Genomic DNA, 20,838 nt, shown 5'->3' on the forward strand with positions numbered 1-20,838 from the left:
TTCCGAAGAAGTAGTGCTTTACCACACTACTTTATTTCATTTACCTTCACCAATTGCTCAGAGCCAGAAATGAGGGTTCTATGTACTAAGAATTGGATAGAGATAAAGTGGATGGAGATAAAGTAAGAACCATTTTTCAAACACAGCCCGTAACATGGCAGTAAGGAGCTGATTGACTGGTATTTTGTCTCAATCCACTTTATCTTTTTCCATGGCTTAGTACATAGACCCTAACATGCTCTATATGCACATACAAACTGCCTGTTGCCAGACTCTAGCACTATGGAGCGTATTCATTTAGTGCCGTTTTCTTCGGCTAGCCGAAAAAACTGCACTAATTCGACATTAGTGTATTCAATTGCGGGCATCTTTTTGCCCATTTTGGAGTCACTTTTTGCCCATGCCTTTTCGGTCATTTTTTTTTGTGGACGAATTGGCATAGGCGAAAATGGACCTAAAAATGGGCAAAAACATCCGCAAATTCGCCAAAACACGTGGATCGGCGGCAAATTCGCCAATCCAGGTGGTTTTTGTCCGTGGCGTTTTTTTCCTCCAGTATAAAAATGGCACGGTCATTGAATAGGTCAAATGTAAATTCGACCTATAAACAGCAGAAAAGTGCCATTTTTCTCCAGGATGAAATAACCAACACTAAATGAATACGCCCCTATAGCTGTAATACCCAACTGCCAGGAACAGGTGCTCTACCTGTGGTTATCAACTGAATGGGGCCAGGTGATTGCACAGGACCTGTGTCCATCGGCTGTCTGGGTCCAAGAATTAGCAGAGTGGCTGTACCATGAACATGTATCCTGCCAACAGCTATAATTGGTATTCCACTACATTATATTTCTTATATTTCTGATGTTTCAACACCTCTTAGACTGAAAACCTGTTTGGACAGGATCATTGTTACCTTCTGTTTCATGTTATTGCATGTTATTTGTTTGTGTCATGATCCCCTAAATGTACAGTGCTGACTAGCAATATTACCACAGACTTACCTGGCTACTGAATTTTGTCAAATACTGTACATGTTATTTTATCTTACAGTAGTCTATCTTTTTCTACTGATAATGAATTAGAGAGAGAAGTAAGAAGATAAAGTCTTACATGTCACTTCCTGAGCTGTGAGTGGATCACTGGTGAGATCATCAAAAAGTGCATAAACAGTCAAAGTGTACTCAGTGTTAGGGAAGAGTTCTTCCAATCGTACGTCAGTGACTGATGAGCCAACACGCATCTGCAATTGTCAGGAAAAATTGTTCTAAATATAATTCAATACCACTTGAACAAGTATACAACTTTAATTTACTTATGCAACATGACATAATACAGGTTGAGTATCCCTTATCCAAAATGCTTGGGACCAGAAGTATTTTGGATATCGGATTTTTCCGTATTTTGGAATAATTGCATACCATAATGAGATATCATGGTGATGGGACCTAAATCTAAGCACGGAATGCATTTATATTTCATATACAGCTTATACACACAGCCTGAAGGTAATTTTAGCCAATATTTTTTTATAACTTTGTGTATTAAACAAAGTGTGTGTACATTCACACAATTCATTTATGTTTCATATACACCTTATACACACAGCCTGAAGGTCATTTAATACAATATTTTGAATAACTTTGTGCATTAAACAAAGTTTGTGTACATTGAGCCATCAGAAAACAAAGGTTTCACTATCTCAGTCTCACTTGAAAAAGTCCGTATTTCGGAATATTTGGATATGGGATACTCAACCTGTAAAATAGAGTGACACAAAATACAAATCTCTGTAAATTAGCAAGAGCATTTTTAGATTGTTGAACCTGTTTTACTATACATTTACTAGCACCACTCACCCTCTTGAAATATGTACAATTATTTTCATATATGAACATATGTCTTATATTGAATAAATCATAATTTTAACTGTTTATACTAAGGGAACAAGTGCATCCATATCTTAACGGATTCCCTTTCTTTTCCCCAATTATTTGTACATTTGAATCAGTGGGTAGCACCCAGTGGTTGTACAATTATATTGGTGGATTAATAACCTTCTGTCTATATAAAAAAAAATCCTTGTTATTCCCTTGATGGATAGTTCTTAGATTTTTTTTGTCTCTAGTGTGGGAATTGCCTTTATTCTGAATGTGTCATACCTGCCTAGAGTCCAGGAGACTCATGTATTTCAGGCAGCACTCTTGGAAATCCGACAGAGTAAACTAGCCTTTCTGATGCGTTCTCTTTACCCAGATAAGTTGGCATTCCAAGGACTGAATAACACAATAACACAGTGAACTGCATCATTGTGGCTTTGCCCTCACTGCACAATGCTGTACAGCTGTAGTGAGGTAGTAATGATGCAATTTGTGGTGCCACGTCCCATGGATTTACATAGCAGGGCCATCTTAACAGCATTGTAGACTCTGTGCAAAGCAATGCACTGGGACCCTTACACAGGGCCGGACTGTTCATTTGGCACTTCTGGCAAATGCCAGAAGGGCTGATGGGCTGGTGGGCTGGTCCTGTAATACAGAGAACCGGGAAGGCCGCACTCGGCGCAGCCTCGGGCTCTCTGGTCTGAACCCCTGCCCGTCTCCATGAAAATGGAGGCGTGCCGCAAGTTCACGCCCCCCTCCTGACTTGCGGCACCCCCCGGCCCATTTCCATGGAAATGGGGGAGTGCCGTGAGTCCACGTCCCATTGACTCACAGCACACCCCCATCGTTAGTGTCCGTGCGCGTGCTCCTGTCATGTGCGCGAGCATGCCTTCAACTCGTGCGCATGCCAGGGACGATTTTGGCCCCCAGTCCATCCCTACCCTTGCATACACATTCATGGGATCGAATGAAAAAAAAAAATCATAACATGCCCCTCCTGCGGTCCTGTACCATCTCTCCTCATGCTTCCATAAAGTGAATGGTTGTCAGCATTCTGATTAGTAGATAGCTCCAGCCTCCCACCAATCAGCTGCCTTGCTACTCTGATTGTGTGACCATCACACACTTCTGCTTAAAGGCCTCTGGTATTGTGGGGCCCTGGGCAGCTGCCTAGTGTGCCTATACTGTACATTAAGATGGCCCTGAGTCATAGTGCACTCATATAAAATAGAAGAAACATGCTGTCCTCCATCTTATTATTCAGTGCCACCAGCTCTGAGATTTGTGTGTACAGTGGCGGGTGGTCCAGCTTTCCTCACCTCTTTTTCTACTGCAGGAACAGTAGCATTGACAGGCTCGTATAACAATAAATATCCAGAGGCTCCTTTGGCAGCTTCCCATCTTGCTCTCATTGTTGTTGTTCCAATGTCATAGATGTTGAGATTTCTAACAGAAGGGATTGGCACTGTGGAGATTAATAGATTTGTATTATTTTGTTTTTATTCATGAAATTTTCTTGACATGTAAAGTTGTTTACTATTATATTGAAGCTCTTAGAGTTGAATAAATTTGCGTCCAAAGTGCAGACCTAAAATGTGTGCTACAAAATTAAGTGTTTCTTTCATTCTTTTGAGTTGCCCACTACTTACAATACATGCAATTAAAAAACACATACACATAAATGCATCAGTATGAAGATACATTTAAAACGTGTCAAGATATTGTGGCATACTCAAGTCATTATTCATCTTGATGATAAACAGAGTTATAGGGGGTCATGTAATAGATCTTAAGATTACAGAACTAGCATGACTTTGTCTCTATATTTAATGTGGCAATAAAATATAAGACTGGTTATCCAATTGCCAATTTAAATTTAGCAGCGAACTCCATAGTCTGGCAACCTATTATATAACCCCCTAACTCAGAGGTTCCCAAACGCGGTCCTCAAGGCACCCCAACGGTCCTGGTTTTAAATGTATCCATGCTTGGCCACAGGTGACTTAATTAGCACCTTAGTCAATTTGATTTAACCATCTGCGCTGAGCCATGGATATACCTAAATCCTGGACTGTTGGGGTGCCTTGAGGACCGCCTTTAGGAACTTCTGCCCTAACTGTTAAAAGAAGCAAATGCTGTAAAAATAGATTTTTGTTATAAAAAAGAATGCACATTATACAATAACCTTTTGTCGGTAAAGGTAGGCTGCTGGCAACCAATAACAGAGGATTGCTGAGGAGAGAGACACTCCACACTGGATAGGTCAGTATTGATACATACACATGGAATTATCTTAGGTATCGCTGTTACTGGGCAGTATACAACGCTAATGATTTTTATTGGTAAATAGACCCCATTGTATGATTTGGTGGGCATGTTACTTCCATTCATACACAATAAAGAATACAGTAATTGCTGTATTACAGAGGGTTTTCTATTTAAATGAGACTGAGCATGGAATTTGTTCTTCTTTACCAAATACATGTAAACAAGTGTTCCATACTGTATGCCAAAGACCTGGTTGTGTATTTTGGTGTAAATGTGTCTGACCTATGCCAGGTAAAAAGTGATGCATATGCTACTTGTGCATAGATTGATGACCAGGAGTGGAACAAGACAGGATGGGGCCCATGTGCAGCCTCTGTGCGGTCCCTCACCCCTCTCTCACCAGCACATGTGCAGAATAGACTCTGGCAATATGTCTGCATCTACTGTGCATGAGCTGATCTCCGGGAACATGGCATCTGTGTCTGTGTCCTTGTCCCATTGATCACTCAACTACGTATGTGCAAATATCCAGGAAAAAGTCATCCGCATCATTTTCCTGGCAATGTCTACGGCGCTGATGGACAGGTAAGTATCATCTATGGGTGCAGGCTGTGGTCTCCCCTGGACCCTGATGCCTGTGTACACACCATGCACCTATTATGGTAGATATGCTAATGCTGGATGCTTTTTGAAATACCTCTGACATTGGCCCTCATTCGGAGTTGATCGCTAGCTGCCGTTGTTCGCTGCGTATCGATCAGTTAAAAAATTGGCAAAACTGAACGCAATGCGCAGGCTCGGTGTACGGGTACAAAGAGCATCGTGCTTTTGCACAGGTACTAGCAACACTTTCAGTCGAACAGCCAATCGCAAGGAGATTGACAAGAAGTGGGAGTTTCTGGGTGGCAACTGACCGTTTTCTGGGAGTGTTTGGAAAAACGCAGGCGTGATCGGGCATTCGCTGGGCGGGTATCTGACGTCATTACCGTGTCATTCGTAGCAGCAATCATCGCACAGGATAAGTAACTACAGGGCTGGTCTTGCTTTGCACAAAATGTGTTTGCAGCCGTTCTGCTGCACAGGCGTTCGCACTCCTGCAAAGCGAAAGTACACTCCCCCGTGTGCGGCGACTATGCGTTTGCATGGCTGCTAAAAGTAGCTAACGAGCCATCAACTCGGAATGAGGGCCATTGTACGTGGGTATAAATGCACTATTTTTATGTGTGGATTTTTAGATCACATTTTTTGGATACATATTCATCTATCTCAGCATAAGTCTCTATAAACTATCACTTAGTACAGACAGAATATAACCCATGCAACTGGCAATAATGATGTCATAATATGTGTCTTTTGGTCTGTATTCATCGGAAAATATTATGACGTATTGCAGTGGTAAGGTCAATGACACAGGTTCTTTCTGTGCAATGAATGTGGTTTCCAATTACACAGAACAGATGTTTTAACCATTTCTTGTAGAAAATATTTTCTCATTTTAAACATTAGTAAATGAAGACCACATGTGTAAAGTGCACTTAGCCAGTCAGCCAAGTGATTTAGAAGTTGAGGATAACTCAGAAATCACAGCGCAAAAAGTAATAATTCTTATACGTCCCACAAAAAATTATTTTATAGAGGGAAGTTAAATCTTGTTATCATTCCTCTTAACTGTACCTACATGCTGAGAAGCAGTACTATCATTATAGTAACAATAATGAGAACCCCCTGGTTAAACAATTACTTTACAGAGAGATAGTTAACTGTGACAAAATCATACTGCACACAAAAAAAGGGCAAATGTAATAGTCTCTGGGTTGCTGATAGGGACGATATGTTTGGGCAAGTTAGCCAGGAGATTTAAAGTAGAAATTTATACAGGAAAAAAACAGGTTTTTTTCAAGACTGTAAAAGCCATTTATCAAAAATTTAGATCACTGAGTGAACATTATAGCTTAGTTTAACTTTAAATATATTAGAACAACAAACTATATTTGCATATATGTTTGTGCATAAAAGGTGAAGCGATACGTACAGGTTGTTTCTCGGCCTTCCAAGGGGTCACTGCTTTCTCCTTCTACCACTGAAAACACCTTCACAAAGTATTCTGTTTCAGGCTTTAGATCAGTCAGTACTGTGGTTCTGTCAGATCTGCTAACAATAACCTACAGAAAGAAGAAACACACCACTAAGCATGGGAGTTAAAGTAGCAGTAAGCGGAGTGTCTTTATAGGCTGTGGGTTTGATTCAAAGGTCTTTTGGCGGTCACTCATCAGAAACGTTGCTGTACATCTGTGTGTATGAATGCGCAAGGACTGAGAAGCTGTTTTTATCGATTTTTATCAATTATTTTCAATGATTATCAACTTTTTTAAATCAGTTTTAAACCGATCCAAAATCCAAATCCATACCAAAACACTTGAGGGTGGTTTTGACAAAACCAAAACATTAAGGATGAATTAGAACCAAAACCCTGGGATCCATGCACATCTCTAGTAATGAGTGATCCCTAATCCTTATATCACAATCCCTAACCCAAACTTAAGTCCTTCGCTATAATTTCTTTAGAGCATGTTGCTTTTGCTCTCTATGAACAGCTCAAGTTTAACAACTGGAATGGGGTAATGAGTGTTCACAGTCATCTGGTCATTCATATGTCCAAACAATTGACTTCAGCTGATGGGAGAAATATACTTTCTGAAACAGGCAAAGCATGGGAAAACAGGGTTTTTGATTGAAGTCCTGCTTATAGATGTGAGCTAATACAAAGAGCATGGACGTATATGAGCATGATATAGATATAAGCGGTCAGTCCATCAAATGTTACATAGATAAGATCAACAGGGTCAATTCATTAATTCTAGCTTCAGTTAGTACCATGGTGATCGAGACAGTGGGGGAGCGGGTACAAAGTAGCCTGGTTTGGCTTGTCTGGGGTCCTGTGCGTGTACTGGAGGCATAATCACAGCCTCTTCTGCAGCACATAGCTGCTGCAGAAGGACATTGTATACAAAAAAAATATAGTGGTGTATGTACTAAGCCTTGAAGATAGATAAAGTGGAGGGAGTTAAAGTACCAACCAACCAGCTCCTAACAGTCATTTTTCAAACACAGCCTATAACATGGAGGTTAGGAGCTGGTTGGCTGGTACTTTATCTCCGTCAACTTCATCTCTGTCCAGGGCTTAGTACATAGACCCCATAGTCTCCCAATTATTAGGATGGCAGATCTCTTGGTGGCCTAGAGTTGTACCAGCACACAGTCAAGTGCAAGTCTGTTAAAACAAATGGAGCATACTTTAATGCACTACAGTGAGTTTGCATTTTTCTCCTGTGTTTAAAATGGTACAGTACGTTCGCTGTGCTAACTATGGCAAAAATTATTCCTCGCCATGGGTCAGTGCAATAATATCTGTTTCATTTGTACAGTAAGTGGATACAATAAATACAGCCGTATATGCAAAAAACAAATTATCTTGATTATTAAAACAGCGTAATATATATTAAACACCTCACCTCTTGAGGTCTACCTCCAGATACAGGATAATACTCCACTCTGAATTTGTCCACACTATGAGATGGTGGTACCCATGATACTCTAAAAGACCGAGGGGTGGGCTCTGACGTCACTAGGTTAGATGGTGCTTCCAGATCATCTGTGTTCATATATGACAGTTACCGTATTGTAAAAACATGTGTATATAATGTATGAAAGCATGGAGCATCATTTCATGCTGCTGCAACTAGAAATATTTTGCAGCACATAAAGCATTGATAAGTGTACTTTTGTCCTTGTGGAGAAAGGGAGTGGTGGAGAACATGCACTGCCTCAGGGACAGAATAGGTGATATAAGTAAGCACAAGAAACTGTTAAAAACAGAAAGTTACTTCTGGCAGGGAATAACTTGGATGTGTGAGATAGGGATCAGTTACATTTTTTACCACTTATTTAAGACAAGTGTATTGTATTTTATTTTTAGGTAGGTACTGAAGTATGCTGAAGATATAGTTTAACAACAGGTAGAGACAAAGTTTGCTGAATCATGCAAATACATACAGTACAATCCAAAATGTGCGACTCACCTCCACCACTCTTAACACTATTACATAGATTTGTAGTGAGGGGCTCAACAATATTGGTGAGCTGGTTGAAATCATTCACATTGAACACATAGACAGCATCAGGATCTGTGGCTATTTCCTTCAGTTCATTTTCATCTGCATTCTTTATACCTGGCAGGAAGACGAAATGAGCTTATTAGCCCTATAGTAATCAATGCAATAAAATCATACATAATACATGCAGGTGATATACATATACAGTATCCATTGATCTATCTTATTCAGTGTTCTTAGCACATTCACTGGTTTGGCACAAAGTTATATTGATGCATTTCTGATGCCTTTTCTATATATTTTTCTAACTCTATTGAAACATGAGGCCTTATGGGAATATTTTACACACGTTCCCCATGTTTGTGTGGGTTTCTTCTATTTACTACCATCATCCAAAATCCTAGTAGGTTAGTTGGCTGCTGAAAATCCCAGTGTGTGTATGTTTGTTAAGGACCTGGAATTAAGCCAATGACAAATACTGTCTTGGTGGTGCTGTCAACGCCATCTTAACGTATAGGCACACTGGGCAGCTGCCCACAGCCCCACCATTCTAGAGGCCTTCAAGCAAGGGCCAGTGGTGGTAACACAATCAGAGCAGCGAGGCAGCATTCTCTATCTGCCTCCAAGATTGCAGCTAGACAGTGAATGTCTGTCAGCATGCTGATTGGTGGATAGTTGGAGCTATCCACCAATCAGAGTGCTGACATCCATTCACTGTATGGAAGCATGCAAAGAGAAGGCGCTGGATCGCAGGATGGTAAGTTATCATTTTTTTTTTTATTATTTGCATGAATGGTTGGGTAGGGGCCCCAGTTCACTGCTTTGCCCAGGGACTACAATACTACTAAGATGGCCCTGGGTGCTATATAAATTATGATAATAACAATAATAATGTTTACAAAAAATCCAAACTGCAAACATAAAACATTAGCAGCAGAATATATGTTTTTGAAATCAAGTATTGTGATTTTAAGTGTCAAAAACTGGATTTATACTTTACTAGTTGCCAGCCTGTCAAAATTACGGAACAACATAACAGTAATGTCAGTAATGCGCAAAACACTTGAATTCCCCCCATAAAGGTGAGGAGCAGCATTCAGGCAGAAGTCACTTGACAGTTTTGGACCTATCAAACAAGAGGAGACAGTGTAAAAATACAGTATTGGGGGAGTCCTCATCAGAGGCAACTTGACACCCCGAATCTATAAAAGTTGAGCACAGAATAATAGTGCTCCCCAGTCTTTAGTAAGATACTGGAGACCATTATATATATTATATATATTATAATATATTATATTATATTTAATAACCTACTGATATAGAAAAACATCAATTAATTTAGCTAAAGCTGTACTATACATGTTGTTGAATATCATCTGCTAGGCAGAAGGCTGGCATTCTACTTAGGTACAGCAGGCAATGGGCCAGCCTTACTCTCATGATTTGCGGCTGGAGAAAATCTGGCAATTTAAAACATCTTGCAATAAAATGTTTCCATTGGATTCATGCGCTGCCAGTAATCTAACTCTATAGCCAAAATACATCATATATATTCTTTTATACATTATTGTCTTTGTAGTAACTTGGTACACGGTATGAAAAGTTTTGGCTGCTTTAATAGAATTTGGTTTAATGTAATGGATGAAATGCACATGTTATGTAACAGATATAAATCTGCTAAAGCATAACTTCTATAGAAAAGCACTATTTAAAATCAGAAGCAGTTCCTTTATTTTATTTAAAACCCTGGAACCACACACAGATATTGACTGTTTCATATGCACATGGACAATTGTTAGTTTTCTCAGTCCGCAAATCATAAAACATTTCACATATACTAAGTGGATAAAAGTATAGTGTTCTATGTAACACAGTAGTGGCAAAAGTCTATACATTATTATTCAAGAGAAACCGAATGTCTGCAGCATATTAGTAAAGTATCCATGTCTGGTATATACCATGGAATGTGGGTATTTGTTTAAAACCTCATTCTACACCATTAAATTAAGATAAATGATCATATTATAATAGTAATATAAATATACAGTACCATGATGACTGGACAGAGCTCAAGTCAAGCCTAACATACTGTATATGAAGCCTAATTCAGAGTTGATTGCAGCAGCAAATTTGTTAGCAGTTGGGCAAAACCATGTGCACTGCAGGTGGGGCAGATATAACATGTGCAGAGAGAGTTAGATTTGATTGGGATAACCCATCCAAATCTAACTCTCTGCAAATGTTATATCTGCCACACCTGCAGTGCAGAAGGTTTTGCCCAACTGCTAACAAATTTGCTGCTGCAATTAACTCTGAATTACCCCCATGGTTTTAGTGTTTTACGTAGAAAGCTTCATACAGCAAGTAGTATTAAAAGCAAAAACATCTCACCAAGTTTATTGAATATACTCCAATGCCCCCATCCTAAACTCACTTTTTCTCTTGTCAAGATTGTACATGCACCCCTAAGTTTGAATAGAGAAGATCAATGTTCTCTTATCATCTGGGGCTATTGGACAAAATGTCCCTATTATAATACACCACTAGACAACAGAGACCTGAGAAAACATTTAGAAGAGTCCAAAGTGAGGTAAATATTTATAAATGAATTAAAAACCAGTAAATGGAATTGTTTTGGATGCTTTAGGGGTGACTATTTTATTAATAGAAGGCATTACGCACAATAATATACACTTACCAATGGCATATAGTTCTATTCCTTGGTCTCTCAGCCTTTTTGACGGTGCAACAATGTCATCTTGTGACTTTCCATCAGTTATCAGGACACCAATTTTGCGTGATTTATCTCTCAAGCCAGCCTCTGACTTGAAATTATTTTGTGCAATAAAATTTAAAGCCAAGCCTAATGAAACATGATGAACATCGTAAGAACACTGTCCAAATACTCTAAATGATATTACATAATAAATATAAAATCAGTTGTTTATACTGGTAACTACATGTTAAACAATGTTACAATTGACCTGTAAGAGTGTTGCCCCCCTTGTAAGGCAGATTTGCTACAGCATCCATCAAAGACTTCTTTGTTCCATGAGCATTTAGTTGCCACTCGGTTCTGGGGTCCCCACTGTATTGAGCAAGTGCTGAAATGAAAATAGATATAAAAGGTTAAAATATGTTTATACGTTTATTTAAGAAAAAGAAAATCTCTGAGACAGACAAGTAGGTAGCAAACAAAAAATCGTAACCATTTTCAAACCACATCTGGGGGGAAATGTAATACGGTGTGAGAATCAGAAAGTGAGAGATTTTGGTAAAATTCTCCTGTTTTTTTTAAGTGGCAATCATTTACATGGCAAAACCAGGTTGATTTTGCCATGTAAATGATTGCCACTTTAAAAAAAACAGGAAAATTTTACCAAAATCTCTCACTTTTTGATTCAAACACCCTATTACATTTCCAACATACTATCCGTTTCCAAGATTTCCAAAAGTGTTCATAAAACTATATTCATTTACAAAGTGCACCTGATGTGCACTAATGCACCTTGATGGTCCCCCTAGCAGACATTAAGATCCGTTTCTACTCTCCCAGTACTCAGTTCCACAAACTGTATGCACACCTCAATGCATGGAGATGCATAAAACTCTTTAGGAGGAGTACTATAAACATCACATTGAAGTCCAGCTTTCTAATCCTTAGTTACTTAGAATTTATTCTTTATTTGTACAACAAGGGATCAGCAATAAAGAACATACAATTTTATTTTACATCTTGAAGAGGTGTAAGAGCATTTTAGGGAGTCTTTTATATAATGTTCTCTATTGTAGGAGAAACTATCCCAGATTATCTATCATTGGGGCTGGTTAAGGATTTGGGGATGAGTCAAACTGACCATTTAATAATTATTTTTATTTTTATTAAACAGTGCATTGTGTATGGGAAGTGTTTTAAATTGTGAAAATTAGAAAAGGATACAAGTTCACCATTTGTGACCTAGTGTAAAATGTAAGTCCCTTTTTTGCAGAAAGAGAATGGGTGCACCCCTTTATCTAATTATAATAATCTTGCTGTTCAAACAAAATCTGGTTTCTACGCTTCTACAAACAATGGGTTCCACCCTCGTTACTCCAGTGGGACTACTAGGCAGACATCTGCTCTTACACTAATGTGTCTATTTTGCTCCACAAATTTATTTGCAGCAAAGGTTAAAATCTGATTGTTTATACCCTTTTGAGACAGAAATGTCTGAAATTCCCAGCTTTTACCCGGCATTTCAATGCCGGTTCACTTAGCCGGACCCAGCCTGACCCCGCCTTTCACAAAGGGAAACATATTACTGGGTGAAGCAGTTCTACCCAGTAATTTGTGGATCAAAACGGGTATTTCTTCTGTGTGAAGGATTCAACCCGGGTCGAAATTCCCATGTCTCCAACCCTGGTAAATTCCTGGATCACAGTCCCAGAATTTCAACCCCGGTTGACTTGGCAAATTACCGGGTAGAAACCTCTGTGTGAAAGGGATATTATACAAATTTTACAATATTTTGTCAGCATAAGCGTTTGCCCTTTCCTACTAAAGTTGATTATGATTACTTACCAATCTGCACTTTGTCTGGGCCAATCTCAAAGACTTCAACCAATCGTGAGATAAAAGACCTGACAGTCCTGAAATTTGGCCGACCAATACTCCAAGAACCATCTACCAGCAAAACTACGTCTGCAGCAGCATTAGTTTTGCACTCCAGTCCTGTTACATTAATTACGGAGAAAGATAAATAAACCAATAAAGCATATGATTTTATCTACATGGAATCACTGCATTCAAATACTGTATATCATTTTGTTTACATGAAACTAAGAAAGAACAAGAGAAAAAAGTATTTGAACATTTCAAGGAAAGTAAGAAACAGAACAACAAAAAGGATAGGAAGTTTCACAGTTATCACAGAGACATCAACATACGGATTATCATAAGAACTTTGATAATAAAACACACAACACATAACAGTATTGAAATGAAACACAATATTATAAGCATGCATTCTCCATCTTGAACTCAGTGTTCCTGTGGCAGCTTGTGCAGGGTGTTTGAAAGCCATTTTGTTTAGAAAATTAGACTTCAGATATATCTATATATGGTTCAGAATTTGGTCCAGTGCTGGCGATAGCCTATTAAAAGCTTTTACAATAAAGTTCTCTTCTGCTTGAAAATAAAAACCTAAACTTTATCAACAGAACAGAAATAAGTTACAAATGTTAAACATACACAGAATAATGTAAACAACATTGCCATAGTTTTGCAATTAATCCTTATCATGTACTGGGAAAAGCAATGGGTTAGTGCCAGTATGTTTTGGATTTATGCGTACGTTGCAAAGATAAACAAACAGGAATGTTACAATATTAAGGAGGTATACTATAATATTAACAAACAACATTAGTTGTTGATATCACTAGAGCCAAAAAATCCACAGTGTACATTCTGTTTAGATATAGTTTGCTGTTCCTGGAGCAGAAGACTTCTAAATGTATAAGGTAAAAAACAAATATTTTGTTTTATTAATCTTACTATGAGCAAATACGCTAAAATGATAGTTAAATAAGTAACCTGTTTTTTTTTTTTTCACTTAAGGTATTGTCAAAATTCCTTTGGTTTCAGTTAATGGGTCCGATTCTGAGTCAGCTTCTTATGATGCGCTGTTACAGTAGGATAGAACTGGATACCGCAGGACAGAATAGTTTGCTATTACCCACATGGTGCTTGAAACACACTTCTTGGGTTAAAATTGTAAGGAAGATGCTGCGGGTCAGTGTCTCTATCAATCTTATTATTCATTGACCTTGGGTATGGCCATGGAAATAAGGTGATTATTAAAGCTGTAATATGTATAATATGATATATGTTAAATTATAAGGATATTCTGTGACCTTTAATACAGGTCTAAAAGTCCCAAGTAACTTGTAACATCAGCGATCATTTACAGTAGATTGTGTATTAGTATTTATAACACCAAATATTGAAATAATAACATTTAAAGAAATATACATATGAAAAAGGCAAAAGACAGGTCAGATATGAGTGACCTGCGCCATGCATCTTTATGCTTTATACTTACTGCTTTGTCACAAAAAACCCAACTAATCCTAAGTATATACAGTAGTACACTATGGGGGTCATTCTGAGTTGATCGCTAGCTGAATTAGTTCGCTGTGCAGCGATGAGGCAAAAAAAGGGCACTTCTGCGCATGCGTATGCGGCGCAATGCACACGTGCTGCGAACTATTACAACGGCCGATGTAGTTTCACACAGGGTCTAGCGAAGTTTTTCAGTCGCACTGCTGACCGCAGAGTGATTGACATGAAGTGGGCGTTTCTGGGTGTCAACTGACCGTTTTCAGGGAGTGTTTGAAAAAACGCAGGCGTGCCAGCAAAAACGCAGGCGTGGCTGGGCGAACGCATGTAGTGTTTGTGACGTCAAAACAGGAACTGAATAGTCAGAAGTGATCGCAAGCGCTGAGTAGGTATTGAGCTACTCTAAAACTGCACGAAAAACTTTGCCGTCGCTCTGCGATCCTTTCGCTCGCACTTCTGCTAAGCTAAAATACACACCCAGTGGGAGGCGGAATAGCGTTTGCACGGCTGCTAAAAACTGCTAGCGAGCGATCAACTCGGAATGACCACCTATATGTGAACTAAGATGCAAAGGGAAAAGTGCACAGCATGTGTCTCACGCCATATTGCGCAAAAAGTGTATGAGTGAACAGCTATAACTGCATCAGTTATGGAGTATAAGCTCTTGTGAGGAAGGAACAGGAGTGGAATCGGTGCACAAACTCTGAATGACGAGACATGGGAACAACCACTGGCGTATTTATAATGGGTGCAGGATGTGCGGTGTACAAGGGCCCCTGAGTCCAAGGGGCCCACACCATACATGCTGCACCCATTTTTTTTATATTTATCCCTATGGAATCCCACACTGATGGCAGCAGTGCTGCAGAATTCATCAGAAAGACGTCCACCATGCCATTTTCCCGGAGATCTGTGCATGCGCATTAGTGTCTGAGCACTCTATTGCTCAGACTCTCTACAGCGCTGTGTTGCTGCTGGCGCCCGGCAGAGAGGAGGGGGCCCAGACGGGGGAGGCTGCCTCCTCTCTTAAAACTACCCTGGGAATAACCCCTACTGATGAGCGGTCCGGATTCCTTGGATGTGGATGGAGATAAAATACTAGCTATTCAGCTCCTAACTACCATATTCATATGTGCACACAGGGGGAGTTTACGAATACCTAGAAACCCTCCCTGGCTGCTGATCTGTCGTACAGTTCACCAATTTTTTAATTTTTTTTTTATATATATATTTCGGCCCCGGAGCTCAGGCAGTATCTGTAACTCACTCTGTGGCTGCAGCAGCTGCCTCCGTTATGTACACACTGGGAGGCTGGCCACTGGCTGCATGTTGGAGGAGCAACTCCTCCAAGACTGTTCTCATGTGTGGCTTGAGAGGTGAGGAGCATGGTAGGCAGCGGCGACAGACTGTCTTCACTCCCCACAGTAACTCAGTAGCAGCAGCAAATTCTGTTTTGCATATGCTGGGGGCGGGTGAGCTGGCAGGTGGCGGTAGTCTATAATTATGCTGGCTGGGTCACGGCACTTAAACAGCATGAGTGTGAGGGTGAGGGGAGGGGGTGAAAAATGATGGTGCCTGTGCATTTTGTCTATGGATGGGAGGGAGGGGGTGCTGGTGGCGTGGGGGTTATGGTGGATATGCTTTCTGACTATGGAAGGGGGGGTGCTGTGGTGGGAATGATGGTGTCTGTGCTTTCTTTCTATGGAGGGGGGTGGGAGCACTTGGGGGGGGCATTGTAACTGTGCTTTCTGGAGCAGGATATTTAATACTGCAAAATATATTAAATACAATGAAAACACACTGGCTGGTGGACAGATACAATCATGATACAAATAGTACAAAAACCGTCAATAAAATTGAAAATGAAATCCAGCAGTCACAGGATTTAATATGCTATTGTCAGTATATAATAGCTCCATTCGGCGGCACTCAGGAATAAAGTTTTATGCCATATCAACGTTTCAATGTTTTCAATGCTCAATGCATTTTCATCAGGTCCTGTTGAAAATGCATTGAGTATATACAACAGGTCATGTTTTAAAAATAACAGTTAGGAATTGGCAGGTACTTTATCTCCATCCACTTTATCTCTCTCCAAGGCTTCAAAAATAGACCCCACATTGGTTTTGCATTGTAAATAATTGCTGCTTTAAAAAAATGTATGAGTTCCGCCAGAATCTCGGAGCTTTGGTCGTCTCGCACTGCATTACATCTGGCTTAATCTTTCTCCAAGGTTTGATACATCTCCCCCATATAAATGATAAGAGGATGGATGAAGAATTTCAGCAATATGACTGTTTAGTCCTATAAACTCATGTAGCGTACTCATACTTGTTCACTCACACACGAGTGTAGAGAGGGAGGCTCGGGTAATGTAGGTGGCATATCCAAATCACAGGAGCAGTGGCCACGCTGTCAGCAGCCTCCACAGACAAACTGCAGCCCAGCATGTGCTGGCTTCTGTGAGGCAGAGGCTGCTGCTAGCTGACAAATGAGGAAGGAGTGGAAGGACCCAGGCCCTCCAGCAAGCCCAGGTCTGGGTAATTAGTAACCACCCACCTCTCTGCGCCTCTGCTCACAAACATGGCTGACAACAGCAAAAGCCACAGATCAAGTTTACAGATTAAAGGCCTAACTCAGACCTGATCGCAGCAGCAAAATTGTTATCTAATGTGCAAAACCATGGGAGTAATTCTGAGTTGATCGCAGCAGCAAGTTTGTTAGCAATTGGGCAAAACCATGTGCACTGCAGGGGAGGCAGATATAACATTTGCAGAGAGACTTAGATTTGGGTGGGTTATTTTGTTTCTGTGCAGGGTAAATACTGGCTGCTTTATTTTTACACTGCAATTTAGATTGCAGATTGAACACACCACACCCAAATCTATCTCTCTCTGCACATGTTATATCTGCCTCCCCTGCAGTGCACACGGTTTTGCCCAACTGCTAAAAAATTTCCTGCTGCGATCAACTTGGAATTACCCCTCATGTGCACTGCATGGTGGCAGATATAACATTTGCTGAGAGAGTTAGATTTGGGTGGGTTATTTTGTTTCTGTGCAGGGTAAATACTGGCTGCTTTATTTCTACACTGCAATTTAGAAATGATTTCAGTTTGAACACACCCCACCCAAATCTAACTCTCTCTGCACATGTTATATTTGTCCCAGCTGCAGTGAACATGATTTTGCCCATTAAAGCACAATTTTGCTGCAGGTCTGAATTAGGCCCTATGTTCAATGGTCGATGTCATTAGTAAAAGGCATACCTCCCAACTATCCCGATTTTCGCGGACAGTCCCGTTTTTTGGGGACTGTCCCGCTGTCCCACCCGCGGGCCACAGTGTCCCGCGGTGGGAGGGTCAGTTGGGAGGCTCTGTCAATCGCTGCTCTGCTTAGCAGAGCAGCGGTGAATAGACGCTGTGCGCATGCGCACAGCGTCTATTCAGTGGATTCAGAGGGAGAGGGAGCATGCCAGCGGCTCACAGAGCGCTGGGCATGCCCCTTCAGTGATGAAAATGGGGCGTGGCTCGCGATCGCCGGTCCTCCCGCAAAGCCACGCCCCCTTTGCATAGGCCACGCCCCATTGTCCCGCTCCACAAGTAAAGAAAGTTGGCAGGTATGGTAAAAGGTCTACGATATAATAACATGCGAACTATATGGCTTTTATGTTGCATGTCATCTGGAATATAAGCAAAATCTCTCAGCAGAGTGATAAATAAAAATTCAATGAATAAGCTCCCTTTGGATTAACTGCTAAAAGCTTTCTATTTATCTTGTGTATGTATATATATATATATATATATATATATAAAACCATTATCTCTATGTACACATCTCTTCTGGGAAGAAGAATTACCGGAGGGATCGACACGGACATCTGGGGCATCTGACCGAGTTGTCATTTCTTCTCCAATTAAAGGTGCACTCTCTCCTTTATCAAACATTCCAACCACATTGACTTTGTAGGATGTTGCTGCCCTGCACAATTAATAATATTTAACTATAATGAAATATGTCACATTAAGTCTATATAGTCCTTATTGCAGTTAACATCAGTAAGTTTAGAAATAAAAAACAAATAGTAGTGGATATACAGTAATAATACACGACAGACATCTAACACATTTTTCAGTGAAAAGTGTAGGATTTACCCATGTCCCGAAAAGTTGTTATTAGTATAAAATGTGCCTTTCATTTGTTTTTCAAGTATGTATTTATTTTATCTAAAGAAATGAAGTGACTAGTTAATGCTCACCTCATTTCTTTTCTTTCTATGTTTTTTTGTCCTGTTATACCGCGAATTTAACTAGAGGGTGAGTAGAAGCTACACGTTTGGAGCACTCTTGTTGAATGCTTGATTTCATTTGTTTGCCATGCATTTTATCTACCTGGCATGTCCTGTTTTCACTATTTACCATCACTGCGGAGCACTACGGTGCATTACAAATCAACAACAATAATAATATAACCAACAGAAAAATTCATTTACATGCATCATTAACTATAGAATATACAGTACTACAGTACAATACTGAAAAATGAACAACAAAGAAGTGCTAAAATATGTACTGTCAGTAGAAACGCTATGGGCCATATATATCAAAGCTTGGAGAGAGAGAGAGTATGGAGTTTTTGTACTAAGCCATGGAGAGATATAAACTGAATGGGGATAAAGTACCAACCAATCAGCTCATAACTGTCATTTTTCACACCCAGCCTGTAACATGGCAGTTAGGTGCTAATTGACTGATACTTTATCTCCGTCCACTTTATCGCTCTACATGGACCCCAAAGTACCAACCAGTTAGCTCCTAACTGCCATGTTACAGGCTTTGTTGAAAAATGGCAGTTAGGAGCTGATTACTTGGTATATCTCTCCAAACTTTGATACTTATGCCCCTCAGTATGCTAATATTTTACAGCAATCATTGCCAAGAGATATTGCCATGAAGATCTGGGACATCTACAGTATGTAGCAGAGGCGGAACTTGTAATTGGTGGGCCCAGGTGCAAATATATGCTTAAGGCCCCCCTCCTCCACCCCATCCCAATTTAACAATATGCCACACGGCAGTGGGTGACAGGGAGAGGCAGTTGGTGATGGGGAGAGGCAGTGGGTGATGGGGAGAGGCAGTGGGTGATGGGGAAAGAAACAGTGTGACAAGCAGAGGGTGACAAGAAGCACAGGGTGACAGGGATAATGTGACAAGGAAAGGCAGAGGTGGCAGGGAGAAACTGTTGGTGACAGGGAGAGGTTAACAGGAAATGGGTACCAGGGAGAGGCAGAGGGTGATGGATAATGGGTGAAAGGGAGAGACAGTGGGTGACAGGAAGAGGAAAAAAGTGATATGAAGTGGGTGATGAGGAGAGGGTGACAGGAGAGGCAGTAAGTGAAGGGTAAAGGTAGATGGAATGTGAGTTCTATGCAAACTATAAATATGTGCTCTACATCTCACACTTTCTAAAAGGAACAATGTGCGCTGAAGGCGATCACCACAAAAAAGTGGTGTGATCTATCAAGGAAGGGATATGGCCATACAATAGTACCCCTTATTCCACAGAAAGTGCCCCTAACACACATAATGCCCACCGCAGTAGTAGCGCCACTTACACACAATGCCCACCACAGTAATAGCGCCCCTTACACACATAATGCCCACCACAGTAGTAGCGCCCCTTACACACATAATGCCCACCACAGTAGTAGCACCCCTTACACACATAATGCCCACCACTCCCTGCGTGTTGCCCTCTCACCCACCACGCTCATTTACGGGAATCAGGAGGAAACACCATATCACCCGGCCGGCCAGCTACTGTAGTTCTCAAAACTTCATGGGGACTGCCAGGGTGGAGCTACACGTGGCTGGGTACTTGGTGGATCCCTCCTGCAGCTACGGGGATGGGGGTGTTTGGGCACTACTGCCAGCGGCTGCATACTGGAGAAGTGGGGGTGTTCAGCATTACAGACTACAGGGGGTTTGGACATTACTGCCCGCACGGCTGCATGCCAGATGGATGAGGAGGTTTGGGCAGTGCCTGTGATGCTGCTCCCAAGTGATGTGGGAGGACAGATAGTTCCGGCCCACTTTAGCTTGTGCTAATAGTTTGAAAATTGTATACACACAAACTTTATATTGTAGTATTTCATTCAAAGATGGGCATCCTGAACTTGGCATGGCATGCAGGGGCTTGTAGTTCCACTGCAGCAGGACAATATTTTAGAATGACTGCAGTGGTTGTTTGCTGTGAGTACATTGCACAGCAATAAGAACGGAACATAACATATACAACAGGAGACACTGAGCAGGGGAGGAAAATCGTAAAAACTGCAGTAGTCCTGCCCCCAGTAACAACGTGTCAGGCCTCCCTTTTACCTGCTCCCGGATAGCAGCTACCTGGTACTCCATGCTGACCTCATGGAGAGCCTGGGCGCTGATGCTCCGGACCCGCAACAAGCCGCACCAGAAGGGAAG

The 20,838-nt window shown here is 40.8% G+C and overlaps 1 protein-coding gene across 4 annotated transcripts in view; it reads right to left on the bottom strand.

Moving 5' to 3' along the window:
- Window positions 1-20,838, bottom strand: part of COL12A1 (collagen type XII alpha 1 chain) — a 248,292-nt gene that overhangs the window by 129,692 nt on the left and 97,762 nt on the right. For 3 of the 4 annotated variants that reach the window (XM_063916822.1, XM_063916821.1, XM_063916823.1), the window contains exons 17-25: window positions 18,219-18,340; window positions 12,825-12,974; window positions 11,248-11,367; window positions 10,962-11,126; window positions 8,231-8,380; window positions 7,664-7,803; window positions 6,184-6,313; window positions 3,203-3,348; window positions 1,114-1,243 (exon numbers count right to left, since the gene is read on the bottom strand). In XM_063916822.1, the coding sequence (XP_063772892.1) occupies window positions 1,114-1,243; window positions 3,203-3,348; window positions 6,184-6,313; window positions 7,664-7,803; window positions 8,231-8,380; window positions 10,962-11,126; window positions 11,248-11,367; window positions 12,825-12,974; window positions 18,219-18,340 (1,253 nt within the window). The remainder of the gene's footprint in view (window positions 1-1,113; window positions 1,244-3,202; window positions 3,349-6,183; window positions 6,314-7,663; window positions 7,804-8,230; window positions 8,381-10,961; window positions 11,127-11,247; window positions 11,368-12,824; window positions 12,975-18,218; window positions 18,341-20,838) is intronic. The other variant, XM_063916824.1, reaches the window with a different exon arrangement.

Source organism: Pseudophryne corroboree, chromosome 4, assembly GCF_028390025.1.
Source record: "Pseudophryne corroboree isolate aPseCor3 chromosome 4, aPseCor3.hap2, whole genome shotgun sequence".
Classification (NCBI taxonomy): Eukaryota; Metazoa; Chordata; class Amphibia; order Anura; family Myobatrachidae; genus Pseudophryne; species Pseudophryne corroboree.